The 27,188-nt window shown below is 39.4% G+C and overlaps 1 protein-coding gene across 2 annotated transcripts in view; it reads right to left on the reverse strand.

Moving 5' to 3' along the window:
• The window catches only part of LOC109936155 (E3 ubiquitin ligase TRAF3IP2-like), a 61,887-nt gene that overhangs the window by 10,525 nt on the left and 24,174 nt on the right, over positions 1 to 27,188 (reverse strand). For both annotated transcript variants that reach the window (XM_048603153.1, XM_048603152.1), the window contains exons 2-8: positions 15,596 to 16,206; positions 10,325 to 10,367; positions 5,964 to 6,031; positions 5,525 to 5,622; positions 2,859 to 2,927; positions 2,589 to 2,705; positions 1,253 to 1,327 (exon numbers count right to left, since the gene is read on the reverse strand). In XM_048603153.1, the coding sequence (XP_048459110.1) occupies positions 1,253 to 1,327; positions 2,589 to 2,705; positions 2,859 to 2,927; positions 5,525 to 5,622; positions 5,964 to 6,031; positions 10,325 to 10,367; positions 15,596 to 16,206 (1,081 nt within the window). The remainder of the gene's footprint in view (positions 1 to 1,252; positions 1,328 to 2,588; positions 2,706 to 2,858; positions 2,928 to 5,524; positions 5,623 to 5,963; positions 6,032 to 10,324; positions 10,368 to 15,595; positions 16,207 to 27,188) is intronic.

The following is a 27,188-nucleotide window of genomic DNA, read 5'->3' on the forward strand; positions in this document are numbered from 1 at the left end:
TGCATCCGTTGTACCCGTTGTGGCCTCCTCTACATCGGGGAAACCAAGCGGAGGCTTGGGGACCGCTTTGCAGAACACCTACGCTCGGTTCGTAATAAACAACTGCACCTTCCAGTTGCGAACCATTTCAACTTCCCCTCCCATTCCTCAGACGACATGTCCATCCTGGGCCTCCTGCAGTGCCACAACGATGCCACCCGAAGGTTGCAGGAACAGCAACTCATATTCCACTTGGGAACCCTGCAGCCCAATGGTATCAATGTGGATTTCACAAGCTTCAAAAATCTCCCCTCCCCCTACCGCATCCCCAAACCAGCCCAGCTCGTCCCCGCCTCCCTAACCTGTCCTTCCTCCCACCTATCCCCTCCTCCCACCTCAAGCCGCACCCCCATCTCCTACCTACTAACCTCATCCCACCCCCTTGACCTGTCCGTCCTCCCTGGACTGACCTATCTCCTCCCTACCTCCCCACCTACACTCACCTTTACTGGCTCCATCCCCGCCTCTTTGACCTGTCTGTTTCCTCTCCACCTATCTTCTCCTCTATCCATCTTCTATCCGCCTCCCCCTCTCTCCCTATTTATTTCAGAACTCCCTTCCCCTCCCCCATTTCTGATGACGGGTCTAGGCCCGAAACATCAGCCTTCCTGCTCGGCCTGCTGTGTTCATCCAGCTCTACACCTTGTTATCTTCTTGTTGAGCTTTCTTGCTACTGGCTTAAAAGCTCTACTGAATTCAATTTACAAGTTTTGTTCCCTCTCCTCCTTGCACACTAAAGTTATCCTAGTTAATAGTTGGGTAATTAAAATCCCCTACGATTGCTGCCTCATCATAGGATCAAATTTCAAAGAAATGCAACAATCTTTTCCTGACTGTTTCGTCGCCTTTAGCACATAGCCGCCTGTAGGCATTCCCCTTTATGTTCTTTACTGCTATACACGGTCTCATTTGACAATCCCTCCTCACTGCTAGAATTGATTCTTTTACTTTATTCCTCAGGCCTGGTACACTAAAATATGTTTGATTCAGCCTTACTAAACTCACTTCTTTCTTAAATCGAGCCCATGTTTCCTCTTACTTTATAGACTCTTTGCATTTTAACATCTAATTCGTAGCCACTCTCCTCTGAATGATTGTCAGGATCCCATTCTCTGACCAGACTAGTTTAAATCCTTCCCAACAGCATTAGCAAATCTCCATGTTCAGATGTAACCTGTCCAACTTGGACACTTTCCACCTATCTCATACTTACCATGTTAGCTCCCGGGAAAATAATTGGAACAAATCTGAAGTTCTTGCTGCCATTCTGAATAAATTCATTTTGAAGCTGCAACAAAGTGACAAAGTAGAAGCTTATGAAACAGCCCAAAGTCCCTGCATTTTTAAGAACATTTCAGAAATGTATATTCCTCACAACATTAAAAGAGTTAAACTGAGTTTTCAAAATGTGTAAAGCAAACAAGTCAAGAATATCTAAATTTGAAAAGAAAAATGAAACTAGAATCAGGAATGAGTGAAAAGGTTTCATTTGAAATCTTAGAACATTTCCTAAATTGTAAGGGACTATTCCGCAAAGAATAAGGAAGTTTATCCTCTTTTCCAAGGAATTAGCTAACATCAGCTAGAGATGACCTAACAGCAAATTTAGAACGTTTGTCTCAATTTTCTTTACAGCAACCCAAGTTTCAAACTTAATTCCTGATGTTTGCTTGCATTTGCTCCTAAGAAAATGCTGAGGCTGAGAAGCTGGGCTATGGTGTGAATGACAAAATGGAGATCAGTGTCTCTAGTGTTGTGAAGACACTTCATTTTTAATCATTTTTGTAGACTGAGTTTGAAGGATTGGGGAGATACCTAGATTTTTTTTGGGAAAGGATCAATGAAAAGGACACTGTTCCCCATCATTTCTGTTTGAACAGTGATGGCACGCTTAGTTTTCTGTTTGGATCTTCAATTTAGGAAAGCCTACTACATAATGACCTGCTCAGTTCCTGTCTCCTGTTTCAGAAAAACCTTTGCTGTGAAATCAAGATGAAATCTGATTGTTCTTCTGCAAGAATGATTGAAAGCACTTCAAGATTTTATTTGCTGAGCAAACTGTGCCCAACAAAATCCCAGAGACAACAGTGTGTGATTAGTAACAAACGTATGTGCAAAACAGACATAGGGATGTTTTGCACCTTGTCCCTTTTTTGCCTCAGGGACAGGTCAAGCATGATCTTGCTGAATGCTGAAACAGCTTTGAGATGCCCAATGATATGCTTCTATTCTTCTACGTTCTTAAGGTAGAATCAGGATAACAAAGGACGACTTAAATCTCTTTATAGGGAGGCAAGTAAATGAGTCAGTTGGCAGAGATATCAGTAAACAATAGTAAATGAATCACAGATTAAAAAAGAAGACAAAATGAGATCACAACAACATGCACTCTTTAGAACGGAAAAGTGGATAGAAGTACTTGTCCAGTGACAAGTTACCATGAATCAATACAATTGCTCAAATCCGCTTTTCAGTGTGTGTTAGATTTAGGGAACAACTTCGTGATTCAAAAGCATTAAAATTAAATTATTTGCTGTGATTAGAATTACCTGTTTGTAGATAAAGACTGTATTCAAAGAATGTTCATCATTTTTTACGTCAAAGTTCTGAGATGTAACAGCCTCCCAGTATTTTGGGCTGATAACGATAATGATCAGATATCCTTTCTGTGTACATATGAGAAATGAAGCCATTATTAATATGCTTTGAAAATTTTAGTATAATTCAGTCAATACATAAAAGCAGGAGACTTATTATTTTCCAGAGGACTATGAAGTACTGTTCGAATATGGAGTCTAATTTTAATAAGGCTAACTTACATCATTGATATATCTTTCCATCCAATCGATTTTGTTTATACTTCTAAAATGCTGCTCAAACATATCAATCTAAAAAAAGAAACAAAATGGTCTTATTTGGAATTATAGCTTTGTTATTCTGATTTTTTTAAAAAAACTGCACGCTAGTTAACACAACAGGCATATCTAAATTAAGTTAAGTTACACTGCAGAGAGATTAAGGGAATAAAGGGAAATTGTCTGGATTCTTATACTTGGCTATATTTCATTATTCCCTTAATTTCAATGGCTCCATAGTGAGGTGGTAGTGTGACAAAGATTATGAAACACGACAGGAGAATATAGGTTGGCAACAATGCCATCAAGATGTGTAAATGAGAATAAACTTGGGTGACCCACCTAAGATAGTTTGGCTTTCTCAATGTCGTGAGTAGCCATCTTTGAGGACCTGGACTTCAAGAGCTGGGACATTTGCTACAATTGTGCAGCACCTTGATGAGACCACTCCCAGAGCGTTGTGTACAATTTTGGTCTTCTTACTTCAGGAAAGATGTTCTGACAATGGAGGCAGTACAAGGAAGGTTTACCAGACTGATTCGAGGAACACAGCAGGTCAGGTAGCAGAGGAGTAGGAGAGTCGACGTTTCAGGCCTAGACCCTTCATCAGGACCGATTCCTGGAATGGCAGGACTGATGTACAAAGAGACTCAACCTGTAGTGACTATATTCACTGGTGTTTAGAAGAATAAGGGGAAGTGTCATGAAACCTATGGAATTCTAACAGGACTAGACAAGGTAAATGATGACCAGGGAGTTCAAAAACGAGGGTCACAGTCTGAGGGTATGGTATAGGCCGTATAGGATTGAGATGAGGAGAAATTCCTCACTCAGAGAGCAGTGACTTGTGGAATTCTTGGCCACTGAAAGCATTTGAGGCCAGGGCATTAGATGTTTTCAAGAGTTGGGTGTAGTTTGATGGGGTGGGGGGGCAGGGGTTCAAAAAGTCTGGGGAGAAAGCAGAAATAGGGTAGAGTGTTGGATGATCAGGAGCAGGCTTGAATGGCCTTCATCTAACCTTATTTTCAACGTTGAATTTTTCCATTATTTTTAAAGAAGGATCAAAACACTAAATCAGGTTAAATGTTGCACAACCCAATGCAGAGCAAGTCCACTATGTTATACCAGAAACATGTGCTTGATCTCAATCCAACCACCGTTTTTTCCCACCGCCAAGTGAAACTATTACTTTACTTAAAAGTTGTGACAAATACAAGTGATATAGGTTGAACTCCAGTTAAGAATTATTGAATGCTGATTCCGGTTTTACAGGTTGAATGACACACCATATATACTCATGTAAATGTAGAATTTCAGACCAGTTTTTAAGCCATAAAGTAGCAGGTCAAGTAACACATAGTAATATTTGAAGGGTTGAAATTCAACATCTCTACATCCGTTATGGAGATGCATCAGCTGATTGTAGAGTGCTGTACTTGAAATTGTTCCCACCAACTCCATCCATAAAAAAAACCACAAAATGTAGGAAAAACCTATTATTCTGCTGCACAGGTAGGAGAGCTGAAAAAAAAAGTCACCTTCAAATGCATCAGGCAAATTAGACTTTAGCAGTGAGTGGCTGGTAAGTAGAAAGAGATTGGACATTTTGGCCCAAATCTGAGTGGTTGACTTTCCCCATTAGATGTATGAAAGGTTAAAAAGTTCTGATGAAAGTCAGGGTTTGGGACTTAAACGAGACTGACAATTCAAGTATATAAGATACTTCTATCCTTTTACAAAGATAGAAATATCTTATATACTTTAACAGAACTCTGATTACCAAATTATCTTCATTACGCCATTTTGCTTTAAATACTTCAAAGCATATTATGCCTGGTATATTAGTTTACAATTGTAATGCTGAGAAATTGTTAATTCTGCTAGTGAATATCGATTTCAAACAGTTAATGATTTTAAAAATGAAACGTTAAGCTGAAAAGTAGAATTGAAGTTTAAAACTCCACGTTTCAGGACTTCCAAACTGAATTTTTTTATTCGGCAAAAGCATTTTTATTGGTCCAAAATATTAAAAAAAAAAAAAATGCTTGAAAGTAAATTCTTTCCAGTCAATAAGTCTGTTTTAGCAGATTCCAAAAATTATTTGGAGGAAAAAAAAATCAATCTTAATTTAAATGTCTGACACCCAATTAGATAAAGATACAAATGAAAAGGTACTGGGTAGTACCAACCATCAGTTACAACTCTCTGTCCACTGGCACTGGACTGACTTAACAATGTTTTAAACTTCCAGGTTAACAAAGTATTAGTTAATTAGCAAATTTTCAAACACAAAGTCAAAAGTAAAATTGCAATATGACAGCAAAGACCTACTCTGGTAAATGCATGTAGCAACAGTAACCAGAAATGTTTTTGTCCAGACATTTAAATGGTGACTCTATAAAAGATCATAGACGTTTGAGACAGAACTATAATGATGCTTCCAACTCAGAGATTTATTGTAGACCAAAATTTCTCATCAAGTAATCTAAACTGGCTACACCATTCCATAAAAGTACGAGGAGTAGAATTCATTGGAAATCAAGCTTATAAGAACAGTCTCGTCAACCTTCAAAACTTCAGGAGGTCAAGGACAAGAGCCAAGTGGAGGAGGGAAAAGTAACATAACCAACCTGGGTTTCAAATCCATTCCTGATCAACAAAGCGACAAACTTGATCACCTCTTCAACATGTCTGTCATTATCTGTAGCATAAGTCACAAAAACCTTTCCTGGTAAAAATTAAAACATGTGTATTATGAACTCAACATTAGTGTTTAGGAAATTAGAAATGTCAGATCTAGAATAACAACGTGGAACTTCTATCTGAATACAAAAAAACAAGAGCACCAGAAAACAGCTGAAAACAACTGAAAAGTTAATTCACCACAAAAATATTTTTCTTTACAATTTCATACAAAAATTGACATTTGACAATTCAAACCTTTATCTTATCTTTGTACATCTAATACAGTTTAACCTACATGTAATTTCCAAGTCACAACAATAAAGTTCACAAAGTAAAAGCAATGTTTTTCAGTTAAAGACACTTTGATTCATTATCGAAACTTACTCTGTTCACGGGGAAGTACAAGGCTAAATGGTACATTTGTATTTACTGGATCTGTAGGAGCAACTGCCCTGAAAATATATAGATTATGAATTAGAATGGTCAGATTAAATAATCTACATTGAATATGAAAATCATACTTACAGCCTCCTACATCAAGCAAATTGACCTGACTAGCTAACATCATTAGCAATGCTGACAATCAAAATGAAAATCTTGATCCAGGTTTCTTTTTTTAAATAAATTATATTCTAAAATCCTGCACAAAGTCGTATTGCATGTATATGATAACCAACATGCTCACAGATCACAACTGCACAAAGTCTGAAATAAAAACAAATGCTGGAGAAACTCAGCAAATCTGGCAACACCTGTGCAGACAGAAACACAGAGTTAACGTTCAGTGCTTCAGTTTCTCCAGCTCTATTTTTATTTCAGATCTCCAGCATCCGCACTACTTTTACTCGACTGCAGAAAATCTATATGCCTTCTGTTTCTATTTGATAACTGCGTAAGCAAACATGGCACAAATAATTCTTTTAATGTAGAATTTGAGGTTAAAATGAACAAGATATTAAGTATTAGGCATATCAAAATATTATGAACTTTGGTTTTAAAAGGGACAATATTTGAAACAGTAAGCAAACTAGAAATCTATCTTCACTGTTACATTTAATCAGTTTCCCTATTTAATAAAAACGCATTGTTCTTCCATTCTTCCTACAAAATGAATAAGTTCACGTTTCCCCACATTGTACACCATTTTCCACCTTCTTCCCAATTCAGTTAATCCGTTCATGCACCTTGCAATGTCTTTACATTCTTCCCATTGTTTGCTCATTTACAGAGAACAATGTAATGGGGCTCTATTATACCATGCTGAAATAAGGAGCCCAGGATTTCCTACGATGTTCTGATCTCTGTTCAACAGCATGGTGACATTCAACAGAAGCCAAAATTGAGGGAAAAACAACTTGAGTCACTCATGTATATCGCCAGTCAAAACTGGAGCGTTCTGGCAGCAAAGGTAGAGTGGTAAGGTAACTCTTTTGCTTCTCTCTGCCTGATCAGCAATAATAAAACCACCAGAAACAAAGGAAGAAAAACAGGAACAAAAATGAAGTTGCTGGAAAAGCTCAGCAGGTCTAGCAGCATCTGTGAAGAAAGAAACAGAGTTAACATTTTGGGTCCAGTGACCCTTCCTCAGAACAGAACAGAAACAAAAGGAAGGATCGGCATGTCGTCTGAGGAATGGGAGGGGGAGTTGAAATGGTTCGCGACTGGGAGGTGCAGTTGTTTGTTGCGAACCGAGCGTAGGTGTTCTGCAAAGCGGTCCCCAAGTCTCCACTTGGTTTCCCTGATGTAGAGGAAGCCACACCGGGTACAGCGGATGCAGTATACCACATTGGCAGATGTGCAGGTGAACATCTCCTTGATGTGGAAAGTCTTCTTGGGCCCTGGGATGGGGGTGAGGGAGGAGGTATGGGGGCAGGGAAAAGTGCCGGGTGTGGTGGAGCTGGAGGGGAGTGTGGAGCGGAGAAGGGAGTCACGGAGAGAGTTGTCCCTCCGGAAAGCAGATAAGGGTGGGGAGGGAAAGATGTCTTTGGTGGTGGGGTCGGATTGCAGATGGCGGAAGTGTCAGAGGATGATGCGTTGGATCCGGAGGTTGGTGGGGTGGTACGTGAGGACGAGGGGGATTCTTTTTTGGTTTTTATTGCGTGGACGGGGTGTGAGGGATGAGGTGCGGGAGATGTGGGAGACACGGTTGAGGGCGTTCTCGACCACCGAGGAGGGGAAGTTACGGTCCTTGAAAAACGAGGACAACTGAGATGTACGGGAGTGGAATGCCTCATCCTGGGAGCAGATGCGGCGGAGGCGAAGGAATTGGGAATAGGGGATAGCATTTTTGCAGGAAGGTGGGTGGGAGGAGGAGTATTCTAGGTAGCTGTGGGAGTCGGTGGGCTTGAAATGAATATCGGTTTCTAGGTGGTTGCCCGATATGGAGACAGAGAGGTCCAGGAAGGGGAGAGAGGTGTTAGAGATGGTCCAGGTAAACTTAAGGTTGGGGTGGAAGGTGTTAGTGAAGTGTATGAACTGTTCGAGCTCCTCATGGGAGCACGAGGCGGCGCCGATACAGTCATCAATGTAACGGAGGAAGAGGTGGGGTTTAGGGCCGGTGTAGGTACGGAAGAGGGATTGTTCCACGATGCTGCTTGGCCTGCTGTGTTCATCCAGCCCTGCACCTTGTTGTCTCGGATTCTCCAGCATCTGCAGTTCCTACTATCTCAGAAACAAAAGGAAGATTCTGTTTCCAAAAAACAAAATTTTGAACAAAAACATCAAACAGCGCTGTAATGAATGAAATATTCACAATGCAAAACGTGAATTAACCAGATCTTTTTGCTGTCCAAATGCTTAACTTTAATAAACTAAAGCTGCTGCTTAGTTCTGCTGCACTCCATTTCACCTGCAGAGTAATTTCCGACTCAGATTTATTGAGCTTCAGCAGTTGATGACGATTCAAGATATAGCTGCTGGAGAGAGTCTGCAGTACGTCATGAAAGAACTGGGAGGGAAAACCTATCGAACTTCCTTCAACAAACTACCCATTGCAGATGCATTGTCACATATTATGGTTGAATGCAATTCTATTTTTGGCTCACAGTACCTCACAGATGCCCGTTTTGAGTTACTATATTTGTTCAAAATTTATACCATATAGCATGGTGGTGGTGCAGCACAACACAATGGAGGGTATCCTCAATGTGAAGATGTCATCTAACCACCACGTGGACTGAGCACCACACAATGCTGTCATGGGTAACTTCATGGTCTGGCATATCCTCCACTCTATCACTACCATCAAGCCAGGGCATCAACCTATGTTCAGTGAAAAGTTCAGGATGGCATGCCAGGAGCAACACCAGGCACACTTAAATGGTGCCAACCTGGTGCACCTAACACATATTTGTGTACCAAACACAAACAAAGCGTGCAATAGGGAGCACTAAGCAATCTCACAACCAACAAATCAAATCCAAGCTCTGCTGTACTGCCAACATCCAGTCATGAGTGATGATGGCAGGCAATTCGATAAATAAACTGAAGAAACAGCTCCATAAAACACCATGATCCTCAGTTATGAGTTGACCACATGTTGGAAATCAGTGCAAAAACAAAAAATGCTGAAACATTTGCAACCATCTTCAGTTAGAGGAACCAAGCAGATAATCCATTTTGACTTCCAAGAGTCCAAGCATCGTAAGGGGTAATCTTCAGCCAAAGCAATTCACTCCATGTGATATCAAGAAAAAGTTGAAGGCACAGAATGTCACGACATCCTGACAATTGGTTAGAGTCATACCAAGCTATGGCTGTTGGAGGTCAATCAGCTCAGTCCCAGGACATCACTATATGAGTTCTTCAGGATAGTGTTCTAGACCCAATTATCTTCAGTTGTTTCATTAATGACCATCATGCCATCATAACATAAGAAGTATGAATGTTTGCTGATAATAGCATGATGTTCATCTCCAATCTCAATTCTCCAGCTCCCGAAGCAATCCACGTCTGTTTGGAGCAAGATCTGAACAATATGCAGGTTTGGAGTGCCAAGTCGGCAATGACCATCTCCAACAATGCAGAATTCAACTATCACCCCTTGACGTACACTGGCATTAACATCATTGAATCCCCCACTAACAACACCCTGGGGGATAACTACTGGCCAGAAAATCCTGTCCACAAGGCAGTAGTCAAAAGCATGACGGGCCCACTTGCTGGATGAATGCAGCTCCAACCAAATTCAAAAAGTTCAATGCTGTCCAAGACAAAGCAGCCCGCTTGACTGTCACCCTTCAAATCTATAACCCCAACCAGCTAGCAGGACCAGAGAAGTAGATGCATGAGAACACCACCACCTCCAGGTTTTGCTCTAAGTCACACACCATCCTGATTTGAAATTAAACCTTCATTTCTTCACTGACGCTGTGTTAAAATCCTTAAACTCCCTTCCTGGCAGCACATTGGTGTTCCCACAGCAGTGCGTGATGGAAGCTCAGAATCACCTTCTCCAGGGCAATTAGGGATAAGCAATTAATGCTGGCCTAATCAGAGACACCCATACTCAAAGAAAGAATAAATAAAGTAAAACCCACATGCCCCATGATTCTCACTGATTACATCTACTTCCTGTACATAGTACATTAATATAAAACTTCAGCCACTAATAAACCAATCTTTCCAAAGGTCACAAAAAGTCTGACCTAAATAGTTACGTTGCCACCACATCAAATTTCAAGATATCAATGGCTTTTTCCATTACAGAGAATCAAGAAGTGAGGAAAATACTTCAAAATGTCTACCTTTGACATGAAACATTTCCAGGACCATTTGGGGGACTGAAACCTGTAATTAAATTCAAATATTAGAGGTTATACAAAGCAAATTACAGTGGATTTCAACACAATTGTAATAAGCCATCTACTGTATGACTCAGGTCGTAAGATTAAGGTAGCTTTGTTTCTATTCCCACTGCTTAAATGCAAATCCACAGTCCTAATAATAACTGACATTGCCACCCTTACCATCTAAATTTTTAGACATTTTGCATTTTGCATTCTGCCTTATCATCCTCAGTGTGACAATGCGACAACAGCTTTGATATAAAACTAAAATTACTCTCTTAAAAATGATATTTTTTTTGCCCTGAGCTGGTACATCTTTGCATCGCCACTTGTATTTTATGTTAAAAACAAAAAAGTACATGAAGTAATTGAAAATCATTGGAAGTAATTTAATCATTACAAGTATCTTCTACATTTACAAGCTGGAAGTTAGATAGATACCTGCATCATCATTTGATGAATGCTTAAAAGAGGCAATTTTCGAAGATTTTGTCCTGTACTTAGCAGGGCAAATGCAAGGATGGCAAATTTATCTTGGGGCCATACCACAGTCATTGATTGAAATGCCCGTGTAGAGTATATGTGAACATTTCACGTATCATTCAAGTACAGAGTTAGATTGTAGTCTTTCATTGTAATTGATCCATATAGTTTTACCCTAACTTAAGGACAACTGCCTTTAAGACTAAACTTGTTGTTAATTAGAGGCTGTATTATACAGGGTGCTAAGTTACAGACTGATCAATTTCATCTTCATAGGACTGCTACAGCAGTTGACAAACTTTGAAACCAGAGCAGAGAAATGGAAGGAAATTAAGCTAATTCATATGGGATATTTTATCTACTGCATTGGGAATTGGTGGTAAGTTATGGTCAAAAAGACCACTCCCTCAAATATGTCCTAAAATCTAATCTTCCATTGTCTTCAAAAGCACATCATGTCAAATGGTTTAAATTAAGTCACGATCCTTTCTAAATTTAATTCCATAATAGTTAAGTGAAAGTATACCAGTAATTAGCACGAGTAAAATATGGATTGGCAGTATTGCAATGGGACTACTTATCTGATGATAATATCTGCAGGTCACTTTGTAGTATAAAGCTTGAATAATGCTGAACACAAAATATGTTGCCAAAGCTTTTCATCTTGCACTCCGAGGCAAACACAAGAATGCCAAATTTCAAAGATCAGAACAATTTATTCTACAGGAGAAAAGGGACATTGAATTTGTTGGCGAATTTATTTTGATTAGCTAATAAACGGAGAAAACGCAAAAGGGAACAATGCTTCTTGGTGATTCAAACCAGATTCTTTTTGCAGAGAATGGGTCCTTTGCCAATGAACGTATGTTTCTTCCAAAAAGTGTAAATTAGAATTGAGCTTGAGTGATTGCCTTACATTTTTATTTTGTTATGAGTGGACTCAGCATAAATTATGATCATTTGAAATTTGACAACCTTTATGTTTACCCTGATGGGTACAAGAGCATTTAGCGAATGGCATCTCTCAGGCATTATTCAAAAATGATGACACAGATATCTTTACCAGATTATAAATGTAGAACATGCCAACAATGGCCAAATAACTTCCTTTAACTACTTCACTCTCACTAATGCCGTGATGTAACCTTCTACTTTTAATAAAGTCTGTACAAATTAATAGCAGCAGTGAAAAGATGCCGCAGCTCAGGTTAAAAAAGTATAAGAGATAATTTATGGAGAGAGAAATAGTTGCAGGCATGTCATATTCAAGAAATAATCACTTGGATATTTTGCTATGTGGTCTGATTTTTACTGGGTTGATTTATCAAGGATTGAAGAGTGAAAGCTTTTTATAAATATAATGACAAAATAGCAAAGTGTGTTATGAGCCTTTGAAAGCAAATGCAGTTAGTGACTTATTTATTAAGAGGAAGCAGAATAAAAAATGAAGATACCCTGGCAATTAGGGATTAGTATGCAGATAGACTGAAGAAACTGTGTTGTTTACTTTTTGAAAAGTTAGCCAAGAGGGGATTTCATAATGATATTTAAAATCAGGAAGGAAGTGTTAAGATAAAGTAACTAAGAGAATCTGGTGCAAATGGCTGAGGGGTGGTAACTTGAGCTTACAGGTTTAAGACTGGCAAACTAAAATCAGAGGTGACAGATAACAAATGTATTTTATGCAATGAATGATACTATTCAGTACGGTGGTGAGCAAAGATTCAACAGCTGTCAGGAAGCAAATGAGATCTATACTTGAAGGAAGAAAATTGCAGATAGATGCTGAAAGGAGGAGGAGTTGAGTGTGGACCAACCAGATTTCTCTTGGAAAGAGTTGGCACAGACCAGATGGGATGAACAGCATCTTTCTGTGCTGTACTACTACAGATACTGATACAAGACTCAGAGTCACAAGGTGAATAATTTACCCGTGACAGAAGCAAAATTACACCAGGAATTTTGTATATTCTGGAAAAAAAAGGGTAAGCATTAACAAGGAAATTATCAAAACCTGTCAGTCAAAGAACTCTTCATTTAGGAATGATGCCATTAGACTGGAAAAATACCAATATCACTGCATTATTTATAAAGGCAGAGAGAGAAACTGGGTTTCTTTCAGGACTGTCAATTTAAAATCAGTTGTGCATTTTTGTTCGAGGTGATTGAGTACTTAAACAAATGAGATATTATTCAAAAGCAACAGCTTGTTAAATGCAAGTCCAGACTTACCAAGATTGTTATCTATTTGCCTCAAAAAAAAACATGTATAGACATTTCATGATAAAGACTTAAAAAACTTCTTGAACAGCAAATTATTAGAGAAAATATTATACAGAAATGGAAGTAGCCTTTTGTCTCAGCTTTCTGACTGTTTGAGATGGAAGGAAGAGTGAAGAGAAGGGGTAGCACACATCACATTGAACTGGCGTAGATACAAGTGGTGATCCCCAGGAATCTGCTTTGGGGTCTTGACTTTTAACATATTTTCATTTACTTGTATCAAAGAACAAAGAGTCGTAGTTAATACTTAATTACTGGAGATAATAATTAGTGTAAATGGGAACAGAAGTTGCAAATGATACAGGTACAAAACATATCTGGCTCAGGATGAAGGTCAAAGGGATGGAAGTTATGTTCCAGCTATAGAAGAACACTGCTGGACCCCATTTGGTCCTACTACATTCAGTTCAGAGTACCTCAGAGGAAGAATTGAGTGTTCACCACAGATTTACCAGAGTAAAACCAGAGCTGAAAGAGTTAAATTGAGGACTGTCTGCAAAGTTTTGGCTTGTAGTCCCTTGGCTATTCAAGATTAACAGATGTTATAACTGACAGGGTGGATACAGAAATAATTTCTTATGGTGGGAGAAGTAGGAAACATTAGATAGTACAAAGGCAACTTCTCACAAGACAGTTTATTGAAATCTGGAACTCTCTTCTCTCCCCACCCTACCCCAAGAACAAGTGCTAAGGCTCAGTAAACTGGAATTTTAAAAACTGAGAGGAATACATTTCTGTTAGACGAGGGCGTTAAGATTTTGGAACAAAAAGTGGATAGAGGGAATTCAGACAGAGATTAGTCATTAAACTCTAATTGAAAGGTGGAATTCGCTTGAGGGGCGGCCTACTTCTGTATCAATTTAGTCAAATCAGGTAGGTGGGAAAACTATGGCAAATCAAGTTTTGCATGAGCAAGTAACAGGCTAAGCACCTGATCCTTAGAGACTTTGCACGCTGACATACTTAGGCTTGTGGTTTTTATCTACTTGTTTGTGCTCCTTGAACTTTGTAACCTTGAAGATTTCCTTTGCATCATCATTCTGATATACAGATCAACAGCTTGAGAGAAGCTGATGAATAGGAAATGCATTTAAACGTTATATGTCCTCTCCAAGGCTTCAATGCACAAATCAGTAAGCCACCGATAGAAAACATCATGCACAGATAACATGTTAAAATATCAAAAGCCGTTCATCCCAAATACATTTATTCATTAGACAATAAGTAACTGCTCAGAGGAGAAAGGCAAATCAGATATTTGCAAGCGATTTACAAGGTATCGTGAGATGATTAGCATAACTGTATTTAAGGGGAAGCTAGATAAACAAGAAGGAAGAAGGAATGGAAAGATCAGGTGATGAAATAAGAGGAGCAGTGGAACATAAAGATTAGCATGGACCTTTCGGGTTAAAAGGCCTGTTTCTGGGCTTTAAACACTTGATAAGGGCGGGCACGGATTTGTTAAGGCAAGTTCGATCTGACCAGACTCCCAAAAACCAATTTAGCAGAAAGGTAATATAGTCATTGATATATGTGGACACTTGATAAAGAAGCTTATTAAAGGTATGCTAGATAGCAGAGGTGTTTGGCAGAAGCAAAATTGTAGAAGAACAGATGGAACGTTCATTGACAAACAGGAAACAGATTAATTGAGTACTGTTGGGTTAGAAGTGTTGTGACTTACATTTCAGTGATGGGATCACTTCTATTCTCATGTGATTTGTCACTTCATTCAGAGAACATAGTGATGAAATGTTAACATCAGAGAAGATGCAAACAGTGAGGTAGACTAACCAGCTTTAGAAAGGCAGGAATGATAGGTAAACAGATATGATTTGCTCTAAATAAATGCAAGGTGAGGGAAAGCAAGGAATGAGTTTAGGAATTCAATGGAAAGGGACAAGAACATAGATGCACAGAAAGACCTGTGGTGAATGATTTGGATCAGTAGTGGCACACTTGCCTTGGAATCTTGGGTTACTAGTTCAAGATTCGCTCATGCTTCAGTGGTGGAATCGAGGAATATCATGTTGAGATGTGACATTAAAATTAAATCAAGGCCATGTCATCAGATATGTTCATAAACTGTAGTGGTAGGGAAGTTCTCCCTGTAGTCTGAATGACAACATAAATGACCACTACAAAGAATAACTACACTTTGGAAATACCCAATTAGTTGTGAAAAACTCTCACACATGCTGAGGGTACGAAAGCTGCTAAATAAATAGTGAGGGTTAAATGCTTTGTATGGTTGAGGAACCTTTTTAACTATACAAATACTTCAACTATTTGCGGTGGATGGGAATGTGACACCAAATTCTCCAAATCATTTCTACTCAGCTTGTTTAGCAGTTACAAAGATAAACTCATTTCTATTTAATGCTAAAACATACTTCATAGTGAATGCAACTCTAATCCCTCAATGTCAACATACTGAAGGAGGATGAAAAAAGCATAGTTAACCTGGTGTTCCACAAGAGGTGAGGTCGACTCTGCCCAGAGGTGTAGGAGGAAAATGGCCAGGTTCAGGAACGTATATGGAAACCTTAGGTCGACAAGGGTTTTGAGGCACAAAGTGAACAGGTGGTTGGAGTGGAAAAGACTGCAAAGGAAACCCAGGTTCAAGTTGCGATAGTCCAAGGCTGCTTTGCAATGACACTGGTGAGGGTGGTCCAAAGCTCCTACTTGGCGATAAGTCGGTCATGCCAGTATTTGACAACCAGTTGTCAGATTTGTAGGTATAACCATCTCCACAACTGGAAACAGAGGGAACATGCCAACTTTCAGTGTGTCCTGCAGGGGAACTGTAAGGGTTATTCCTATGCTGGAATGCAGCAGCAGCAACAGCATAACTGTTAACATTCTTCACAGAATGTGATGGGAGCTGAGAGAATTGTCCAGAATAATTTGAGAATCCTCCATCGCTGGAGCAGCTATTCTTTGGTACCGGACCAGCTGCAAAGTCAAAGGATTTGATCTCTGATGTCAATAGAGAGCTCTCACTGTCTGTTTCATCGTTTTCTTCTGGTGTGTTTCTCGATGATTTTGCATACGTTTGTGGAGGTTTTATAAACCTGTGGGCATTTGAAAGAGAAAACATTATGCTGCATCTCATCTACAAATAGTTAAAACTTTGCAACTTGCTTTTTGCAACTGAAAAACAGCTATGTAATTTATGCTGGAAATGAAAATGAAATTATGCTAATAAGAATCTAAATATTTTGAGACAAGAAATATGGAGGGTTCAACGATTTTGAATTCAGAGAAGAAGAAATGGAGTGTATTGAGTCTTAATTTCAAAAATGTGAAAATGAACAGAAAAAGGATGCTCAGATGAATAAGGAATCAATTAGACAAGCACTAACCACTGTAACAGTGATAGGTTAGTCAAAGATAGAGTCAAGAGTCGTAGAGTTGTACAGCACAGAAACTGCCCCTTTGATTCAACTCTGCCATGCTGATCAGCGATCCTAAATTAATCTAGTCCCATTTGCCAGCATTTGGCCCATATTCCTCTAAACCCTTCCTATTCATGTACCCATCCTGATGCCTTTTAAATTCTGTAATTGAACCCACTGCCACCACTTCCTTTGGCAGCTCATTCCATACACACACCACCCGCTGCATGTAAAAGTTTCCCCCCATAGGATCTTTTAAATCTTTCCCCTCTCAACTTAAACTAATGCCTTCTAATTTTGGACTCCCCTACCTTGGGAAAAAAGGCCTTGGCTATTCATCCTATCCATGTCCCTCATGATTTTATAAACCTCAATAAGGTCACCCCTCAGTCTCCAATGCTCCACGGAAAATAGCTCCACCTATTCAGCCTTGGCAACATCTTTGTAAATCCTTCCTGCACACTTTCAAGTTTAACAACATCTTCCCTCTAACAGGGAGACCAGAACTGAATGCAGTATTCCAAAAGTGGCCTCACCAAAGTCCTATGGAACCACAACATGACATCCTAACTCTTACACTCAGTGCACTGACCAATAAAGGCAAGTGTACAAAATGCCTTCTTCGCTACGCTATCTACCTGTGACTCTACCTTCAAGGAATAATGAACCTGCACCCAAGGTCTCTATTTGGCAACATTCCCCAGGACCGTACCATTAAGTGTACATGTCCTGCCCTGATTTGCTTTTCCAAACTGCAGCACCTCACACTTATCCAAATTAGACTCCATCTGTCACTCCTTGGTCCATCAGTCTATCTGATCAAGATCCCATTGTACTCTGAGGTAATCTTCTTAACTGTCCACTACACCACTAATTTTGGTGACATCTGCAAAGTTACCAACCATTCCTCCAATATTCACATCCAAATCTTTTTTATAAATGACAATTAGCAGTGGACCCAGCATCAATCCTTGTGACACCCCGCTGGTCACAGGCCTCCCCGTCTGCAAAACAATCCTGTCTCCTACCTTCGAGCCAGTCCTGTATCCAAATGGCTAGATGTCCCTAGATTCCATGTCATTTAACCTTGCTAACCAGTCTACCATGCAGTACCTTGTAAAACACCTTACTAAAGGCCGTATAGACAACATTCACCGTTCCGCCTTCATCAGTCTTCAGAAAAAAAATTCAAGTTAGTGACAAACAATTTCCCACGCATAGAGCCATGTTGACTATCCCTAATCAGCTCTTGCCTTTCCAAATACGTGTAAATCCTGTCCCTCAGAATCCTCTCCAACAATTTATCCACCACTGTTGTCAGGTTCATCAGTCTATAGTTCCCTCGCTTTTCCTTACCACTTTTCTTAAATGATGGCATCACATTAGCCACCCACCAGCGTTCTGGCACCTGTGACTATCAATGATACAAATATCTCAGCCAGGGGCCCCTAAAACTCTTCCCTAGCTTCCCACGAAGTTCTGGGATACACCTGATTGGGCCTCTATAATATGGTCATTTTAAGATATCATTATTTATTTCTCCAAGTTCTCTAGCTTCCATATCCTTCTCCACAGTAAATACCGACATAAAATACTCATTTATTATTTCATCCATTTCCTACAGTTCCACACAGACAGCCTTGTTGATTACTTGCTCTTAATTCTCTGCCAATTATCTCCCCACTCACTTCTTATCCACATCCCCTTGCAGATTCCTTACATCCTCATCACAATATGCCATTCTAGCTATTTTGGTGTCATTAATAAATTTGGATACATTACATCCTTCCTAGTCATTAATATAGAAAGTAAATAGTAGAGGCCATAGGACTGATCCTTGTGGCAATTGTTGCAAACTTCCAATCTGCAAAAGACTTAATCTCAACTCCGTCTGTGTGTCAAACCAATCCGCAATCCATGCTAATAATGTGGCACCTTACTAAATACCTACAAATACACTACATCTACTGCTGCCCCATTATCACTTCTGCTAGTTATATCCTCAAACAATTCTAGCAAGCTTTTTATACTTGATTTCTCTTTCACAAAACCATGTTTGATTACATTAAGCTTTTCTAAATGTCTTAGTTCTTAATAACAAACTCAAGCATTTTCTAAGGTTTACAAGGCATGATGAAGCCTCTTCTAGAGTACAGTGTACATTTCAGGTCACCCTCTTATAGGAAGGGTATTATTAAATTGGAGGGGGTTCAGAAAAAAGTTTACCAGGAAGTTGCTGGGACAGGAATGTTTGAATTATAAAAGTGGGCTGGGACCTTTTTTACTGAAGCATAGGAAGTTGAAGGGTGACATTACAGAGGTTTCATAAAATCATGAATAAGCATAGATAAGGTGAATAACAAGGGTCCTTTCTCTCGGGTTGGAGAGTTCAAAGCTGGGGGCACATTTTTCAGGTGAGAGGAGAAATATTTAAAAAAGGACCCAAGGAGCAAACTCTTTCTTCTAAAAAAAAAAGTGGTTCATGTGTGGAATGAACTGCCAGAGGAAGTGATGATGCAGGTACAGTTACAACATTTAAAAGACATTTAGATAAGTACATGAATGGCAAAAGATTTAGAGGGTTATGGGCCAAATGCTGGTAAGTGGGACTAGTTTAGTTTGGAAACATAGTCAGCATGGACTAGTTGGACTGAAGGGTCTGTTCTATGTTGTATGACATTCATGCCACAAAAAAAAAGCAGGAGAAATGCAGTTAGGAAAGATTCAACAGGTTGTGCATTGTTTCACTGGGGAGGGGAAAAAAAGGGTGATTGGTGATCTAATAAAGGTCTTCCAAATTATGAAAGATTTTTGATAGAATGGATAAAGGAATAACATTTCCCCTCGTGGGGAAGAGCATTTGTAAACAAGGTAAAAGAATAAGCTCCTTGGCACTTTGAGCATACTCTGCCAAACAATGAGATCATGGTTCATCTAATTTTAATCTCAATTCTATATTCCTGTACATCCCCGAAAGGAAAAATAGACTGTATGGGCAACTGGAGAGACTTATGGGGCTGGTGGGGGTGGGGGGAGAAATAAACAACATTGGTTTTCTACAAATCAGAAAGTGCATATTAACAGTCTGAGATGCAAGCATGCAATGATATGATTGGATAATATAATCACATGTATAAGTTTGACTGTGATTGGGTAAGATAGTCATATATATCAGACTGAATCTGATTGTATGATATAGTCAAGCATACTTAGAATATGAAATACGTGAATACGATTGGGTGGAGATGGGGGTGAGTAAATATTTAACCTTTGATTGGAAATTATTACCTGTTGGAATAGTTGATTGGAAGCTTGGTATCTGTAAAAATAGTATAAGACTTTTGTTGTGGTGATAAAGATTTGAGCTGTATGCTATTTTTGATTAAGTGCATCGCCCATGCGTGCATGAATAAATCTTTTAACAATAAAAACAAACCTGGGTCTCATATGGTTTAAGAAAAAATAACGGGTTAAAATCACACTTTCACCCCCGATAATATTGTGTCTTCCTGGTAACCAAGAATCTACCTGTGCCTTTAAATATTTTCAAGATTACATATTCACTGCCTTTTAAGGAAGGGAATTCCGAAGACTCTCAGCTCCCAGGGAAAAAAACCTGCTCATCTCAGGCCAAAATGGACAACCTCTTTTTTAAACCACGGCTCTAGTTCTAGATTCTCCCACATGAGGGAACATCCTTTCAAAATTTCATCCAGACAAGTCCCCTCTTGTATATCTCAGTTACGTCACCTCTGAATCTTCTAAACTCTAGAGAATGCACGTCTAGTCTGTCTAGCCTTTCCTCATAAGGCAACATCCAGGTATTAGTCTAGCAAATCTTCCAAAAATATATAGAGGCCAAGATGGATAATAAGAAATCCAATGGGGATTATAGAGGAAAAAAAAAATTCAGTGGTAACAATGTAGCATTTACTACATCAGCAACTGAAGCAAAATCAGAAAGATCTATTTAATTGAAAACTTGACAAGCAAATGAGGGAGGAGGAAACAGATGGAAATTTAAATGAGAAAAGATGGGCCAAGATTTAACTTCACAATAAACACCAGTATGGACTTGTTGAGCTAAATGTTCTACTTGTGCAGTATATCTATACAAAAACAATTCAGGCCAGCTATTCAGCTATATCCTTCTCTGTCCACCCAGCCAGTCCCGTCTAATTCAGGCCCAAGTCCAAAGACCTCCTCCCATGTGCCCTCTCAAAGTGTATTTGGTTTGTAAGACGTACTTTTTGCTCCCTTGACTCTAGTCTCAGAGTACCAATTTAGTGAAGCAAAAAATGGATGCTTCCTAACATCATTGGACTTCTTGGGTACAGTAAATCTCATTTTCAAAACGGTCATTCAATAGAAGTCTTTCATCCTTCCATCCCCAAATCACTGCTCTATTTCATCTTGAAATCTCTTTGGCATGTTGTTGCACTCAAATCCACATTCCTCTTTCTTGCAACTCCATTGTTGGATCTTGCCAATTAAGGTTATGCTCGGTCACTTAAATAGTCAATGTCACAAATTAAGTCCGAGAGATTACAATTGTGATGCATTCTCAGTGCCCTTTGACCACATTCATCACATCATTTTTCCTAAAAACTCTTTTCTATGGGCCAGTTAACTCAAATTATCTACCACAAAGTCCCACTCATGGACCTGAACAAGAGCATCCCCACCAATATTTCTCTTCCCGCCCACATACTGTTAACTCTGGAATTTCCCAAGGAACCTTCCTAGTCCATTAACTCCTCCTCTTCTAAGTACTCCTTGGTATGGTTAACATCTGCACATAGAATGAGAAATAGGCCAACATAACATTGGCATAGTCAAGTCTGGAGCTGACAAAAGCATGGAATAGGGAATTCAACAGATGATGGCATCAAATAGGAATACTGACAAACAATGTTACAGATTGTGGAGTAGAGTTAATGTCACTGGATTAATATTTCAGAAGACCAGACATACAGGTTCAGATCCCACCATGACAGATGCTGCAATTAAGGTCAATTAAAACAAAAACCTGGAATTCAAACCAGTCACTGTTGGTATGAGCCAACACACGTTAAAACCTATCTGCCTCACTAATGTCCTTTAGAGAAGGAAACTGCTATTCTTACCTGGTCTGGCCTACATGTGACTCCTGACGGTCAAGAACAAAATTGCCTATTACCTGCCCGCTAAAATGGCCTAGCAAGCCACTCAGTTTAAGGACAACTCTGGATCAGCAACAAATGTTAATCTTGCCACCATCAAAAGTAAAACGATTTGCTTGTTGCAGGAAGAATATCAAGTTAGAAAGTAAAATTCCCAGCAGTCTTTAATGTGAAGGTGACATGGGAGAGAGAGTTTCAGTGGAGAGTGCACTAAGACTTTAGGAGTGACTAAAGAGAACGGCTTTGGTATCCCAAACATTGAACCAAAATGAAACTACAGTCCATCTAAGGCTAAATATCTAATGAACAATTTGAAAATACCATCAGTGGAGGAGTTCAGAGAGGTGGAGCTGGACATTATCAGTTTGGAGGCTTACCTCATGTCAGTAATAGCATCACCAATGGCCTGAACTTATAAAAGAAAAGTAACAGCCCAAGGACAAAGCCATTTTGATGACTGAAGAGAAGTCAACACTGGTGACTCCTGGATAATCTCAGATTAAGAGGTGAAACCAAGCAAGGACAATCCCACTGAGCATAACAATAAAAAAGTAACTGAAGGTGAATAATTAAGATAATTATAGTATTAGCTGCACAGAGAAGAGAGGATATGCTCAGAGACACAGATGTAATTTTTGTTATTCACTTGTGGGAAATGGGTGTCGCTGGCTGGGCCAGCATTTATTGTCCATCCCGAGTTACCCTTGAACTGTGGATGCTGCAAATCAGAAAAGTTCAATAGTTTTAGGGCCTGAGCACCTTCTCGCATGTCCTTACCCCAAACCCCACAGACCAGGCGTTGTCATCACATGGGCTGCTACCGCAACCAACCTATTAGCTGCCCTCTTAAATGACCTAGTAAAGCACTCAGTGTAAGGCAACAGCTCATCTTCAGTTAGAGATGGGTAACAAATGCCAACTCAGCCAACACCACCCACTTCAAGAGCAATTAACATTTTGGTGAGTTGCAACTGTAATCAAAGTTCTTCCCACTTTTCATTTTCCCTTGCAAGTCTCCATGTATCTTCCTACCAGTCTCTCTTCTACGTCTGATTATGGACATCATACAGGCTCATTGAACCTCTCGTACAAGAACTCCCACCACAAAACCGCAAGCAAAATACTCAACCACTGGGGAGCCAACATTTATAAACCAAATGCATCAACATTTACAGTTGTCTCATCACATGACAGTCAGAACACTGATTTCGAATATCCAGCACAAATGCATAGGACTTTTTTTTATATCAGTACACAACTTTGATTTGCTAAAATCAAAACATACAAAATAGATGCAGTTGATCTTTCAGCCTCTCAAGCCTGCTCTGCCATTCACCAAGATTACAACTAATCTGATTCTGGCCTTAACTCCACTTGCACATCTATCCAACATCAGTGCAAAAAGGTACATCATGTGCAAACAACAGATGATAACCAAAGCTAAACCTGAAACTATACACGCTTTCATTCTAATCCTGATGTACCTGCCCCAAAATTCACATTCCCAGCACTCTGACTCTTTTTAGTACAAAGCAGGAATGCAAAGAATCCAATTTTCCTCGCTAAAAACTTATTTTCTGTAATCTATATCAAGTCAATTATTCATTCCTCTTGCTGCCACTATCTACGGTGGCTTCAAAAATCGCAAAATCACTTTCAGGAACACGAAACATATGAATCCTAGTCATGGTTTTGTTGTTATTCATTCAGTCTCCAACAGGAAACACAACCACATTCATTTCCCTCCCTACAAACACATTCTGCCTTTTCACTCTTAAAAAATTATAAAATGCTTACCAGTGCTCAGCTTTCCTGCATTTATACAGTAATCGGTTAATAAAAAATGATATCAAAATATTAGCAATTCCTTACTCAGCATTTGAATTGCAATACAATACTCAAATAATTAGCTCTGTTAAAAGTCAACCTCTGACCTTAAACTAAAGCAAACTATTGCCCAAGAATTGCACATGTTGACTGCACAAATTTCCTGTTTCTTCAAAAGGCCAGTTATCTCATCAGTATTTCAAATGTGATTCTAAAGAGGTACAAACAATTGGAAGGACCATATTGGGGATGTTTCAGACAGACACTCAACTTTTTAAAAGAGCCCTGAGTCATCTTCAAAGGAAGATGGAACATAAAATTGGGACAGAGTGCATCATTGGAAAGAATCTACTTTTATTGCAGAAGAGGTTGTTAAAACACCAAGAATAAATAATAAAGATGAAATTAGCTCAGCATTTCTTAAAGTAAAATTAATGTGAAACAAGATTTGAAATTTGCACATTTATGCATGGAACAGGGTGATCCTGTCAAACCTGTAGCACAGATAAATGAGTTTTATTTGATAATGCGGTTAATCATAAGGAATAGAATGGGAGGAGGCTGTTCAGCCTCTCAAACCTGCTCAGCCATTCAATTGGATCATGGCTGACGTGACATTCCTCATATCTACTTTCCTGCTCTTTCCTGGTAACTCTTGGTTCCCCTACTGATCAAGAATCAATTTCAGCCTTAAATATATACAAAGACTCTACCCCACAGCTCTCGAATGGCAAGGAGTTCCAAAGACTCTCAAACCACTGAGTAAGACATTCCTCCTATCTCACTCTTAAAATGCCACATTTATTGAGGCTGTCCCCTCTGGTCCTAGGTTCTCCCATGTAGGTAAATATCCTTTCGACATTTACCCTGTCAAGCTCCTTAAAAGAATCCTATATGTTTTAATGAGATTACTTGTCATTTCTTCGAAATTTCAAATGAATCCCAGCATATTTATCCTGTACTTGTTAGATAATCTCTCCATGAGGGGATCATCCTAGTGAACATTCTCTGAACTGCCTTCAATGAAAAGTTACCTTTCCCTAAATAAGGAAATCTAGACTGTTCACTGTATTTCAGATGTGATTTCACCAACACAGTTGTATAGTTGCAGTAAGATTTCCCTACACTTGTACTATAATCCCCTTGAAATAAAGGGCCAACATTCCTATTAGCCTTCCAATTACCTGCTGCACCTGTGTGCTAGCTTTCTGCATTTCATGCACAGGTACCTCAAGTCCCCACAATTTTTCTCTATTTAAATGTTGTTCCTTTGTTCTCCCTTCCAAAATGAACAACTTCACATTTTCCCTCATTATATTCCATTTGCCAACATTTGCCCACTTAATCTCTCTCAATATGTCTGTGTAAACTGTTTGTATTCCTCTTGCAACTTGCCTTTCCATCTATTTTTGTCTCATCTGTAAGTTTGGTTCATGCACTTACTTCCTCCAAGTCACTAACACATATCATAAACAGTGGTGGTCCCAGCACCGATCCCTGTGGAAACCCACTGGCTATAGGTCAACAACCTGAGAAAAGAACCCTTACTTACTGTTTTCCTGCCTTTTAGCCAATTCACTACAGGTACCCCTGTACACATTGGAGTTTAGAACAATGAGAGGAGATCTTATTGAAACGTGCAAGCTTCTTAGTGGGTATGACAGGGTAGATGCCGAGAGGTTGTGTCCCCTTATGGGAGACTCTAGGACCAAAGGGTATAATCTCAGAATAGAAAGGTTCCCCATATAAGACAGAGAGACAAAGAGGAAATTTTTCTCTAAAACGAATGAATTTGTGGAATTATCTACACCAGAGAGCTCGAAATAAATTTCAAGGCTGAGGTAGACAGATTTTTAACCATTAAGGGAATCAAAGATTATGGGATAAAGCAGGAAAGTGGAATTGAGGATTACCAGATCAGCCATGAGCTCGTTGAATGACAGAGCAAGCTTGATGGGCAGAATGGCTTACTTCTGCTCCTATGTCTTGTGGTCTCATAATTCAACTCACACCACTATTATGGTGCTTGTTCAGAATTCCCTTAGCACTTCAAGCTCTCTCATTTTTTGGGATTCCAACAACAATTGCAGTATAAAATCCAGACTTCAACGCCAAGATAATTGATGTCTTCATCCAATTTACATAACCACCATCTTGGTTAGGCATCTCAAAATCAAACTAGTTTTGATGAATGATGCTCTGTATTGATCAGAAATGTTTAATATAAAATCCATGAAGATGCTCTGGTTTCTTTCTGCTTTATTTTGCTATTTCAACTTCATTTGTATTACACGTGATGTCGGTTACGTGTAGCAGTTAACATTTGACTCAATTATGTTATATCCGACATTTTTTTTTGCTACTGTATGTTGCCCTAAGTTTGCATTTTCTGAGTTGTCTCTAACACCACTAGCCTCTTAGCTTCGTATCGTTGACAAAAAACTTACCACTTCGCATTTCCTAATCCAGGTTGCTTATGGAAATGTTTATTGCTCTCCTTCATCACCCCACCTCATACAACCTTTAACAAGTGCTTTGCTGTTTCATATGAAGACATGAGTTAGGAGCAGGAAAGACCATTCAGCCCTGCAACTTTGCTGCACTGTCCAAGAGGACTATATTGAGGCCTCAATTTCACTTTCCTGCCTACACTCGATATCCCACTCCGTGCCACTAAACATCCTGATTTGGAAACATATCTCCACTCCTTTAGTTCCAAAATCTTGGAACTCCCTCCCTAATGGTACCTAGAATAAAATGGATTGCTGTGGTTCAAGGCAGCCACTCACCACCACCTTCTTAAGGGCAACAAGGGATCAGCAATTGGCCTAGCCGGTGACACCCAATATACCATGAGTGAATAATAAATAAAAAATTGTACCATATCCCCTCTTCCCATGATGGGAATCATCCCCTCAGCATCCAAAGTCCCCTCTGGATCTTGTGTGCATCAATGAGACCACCCTAGATTCTTCTGAACTCCAATGAATACATGCCAAGCCTGTCCATTCTTTCCTCGCATGATAACATTCCCATCCCCTCCACATCTCACCCTCCATTTCCTGTCCATTCTTGGAGGTTTACCCCAAATCTCTAAAACTTTAAATAGTGTTTTGTGTGGATCTCTTCAAAAGCCTTCTCAAAGTTGATGCACGTGACATGGTGGGTTTCTCAAGGCTCATGCGGGCTATCAAAGTTGATGAGCAGGTAGGGTAGCTGGTTCACTTTCTGGAGTGCTGTTACCAAGGAGGTGACTATTGTACAACTCATTCTCAAAATATTCTGTTCTATCATAGAGTTAGAGTCATTCAGCATGAAAACAGACCCTTCGGTCCAACTTGCTCATGCCGAATAGGTTTCCCAAACTAAACTAGTCCTTTTTTCCTGCATTTGGCCCACATCCCTCTAAATCTTTCCTATTCATGTATCTGTCCAAATGCCTTTTAAATGTTCTAATTGTAGCAGCTTCCACCGACAGTTCATTCCATATACAACCCACCCTCGTATGAAAATGTTGCCCCTCATGTCCCTTTTAAAGTTTTTTCCCTCAACTTAAACCTATGCCCTCTAGTTCTGAACTCCCCTACTCTGGGGAAAAGACCTTTACTAATCACCATATCTACACTCTTCACGATTTTATAAAACTTTAAAGGTCACCCCCCAGCCTCT

The sequence above is a fragment of the Rhincodon typus genome, chromosome 11 (assembly GCF_021869965.1).
Source record: "Rhincodon typus isolate 14 chromosome 11, sRhiTyp1.1, whole genome shotgun sequence".
In the NCBI taxonomy this organism is placed as follows: domain Eukaryota; kingdom Metazoa; phylum Chordata; class Chondrichthyes; order Orectolobiformes; family Rhincodontidae; genus Rhincodon; species Rhincodon typus.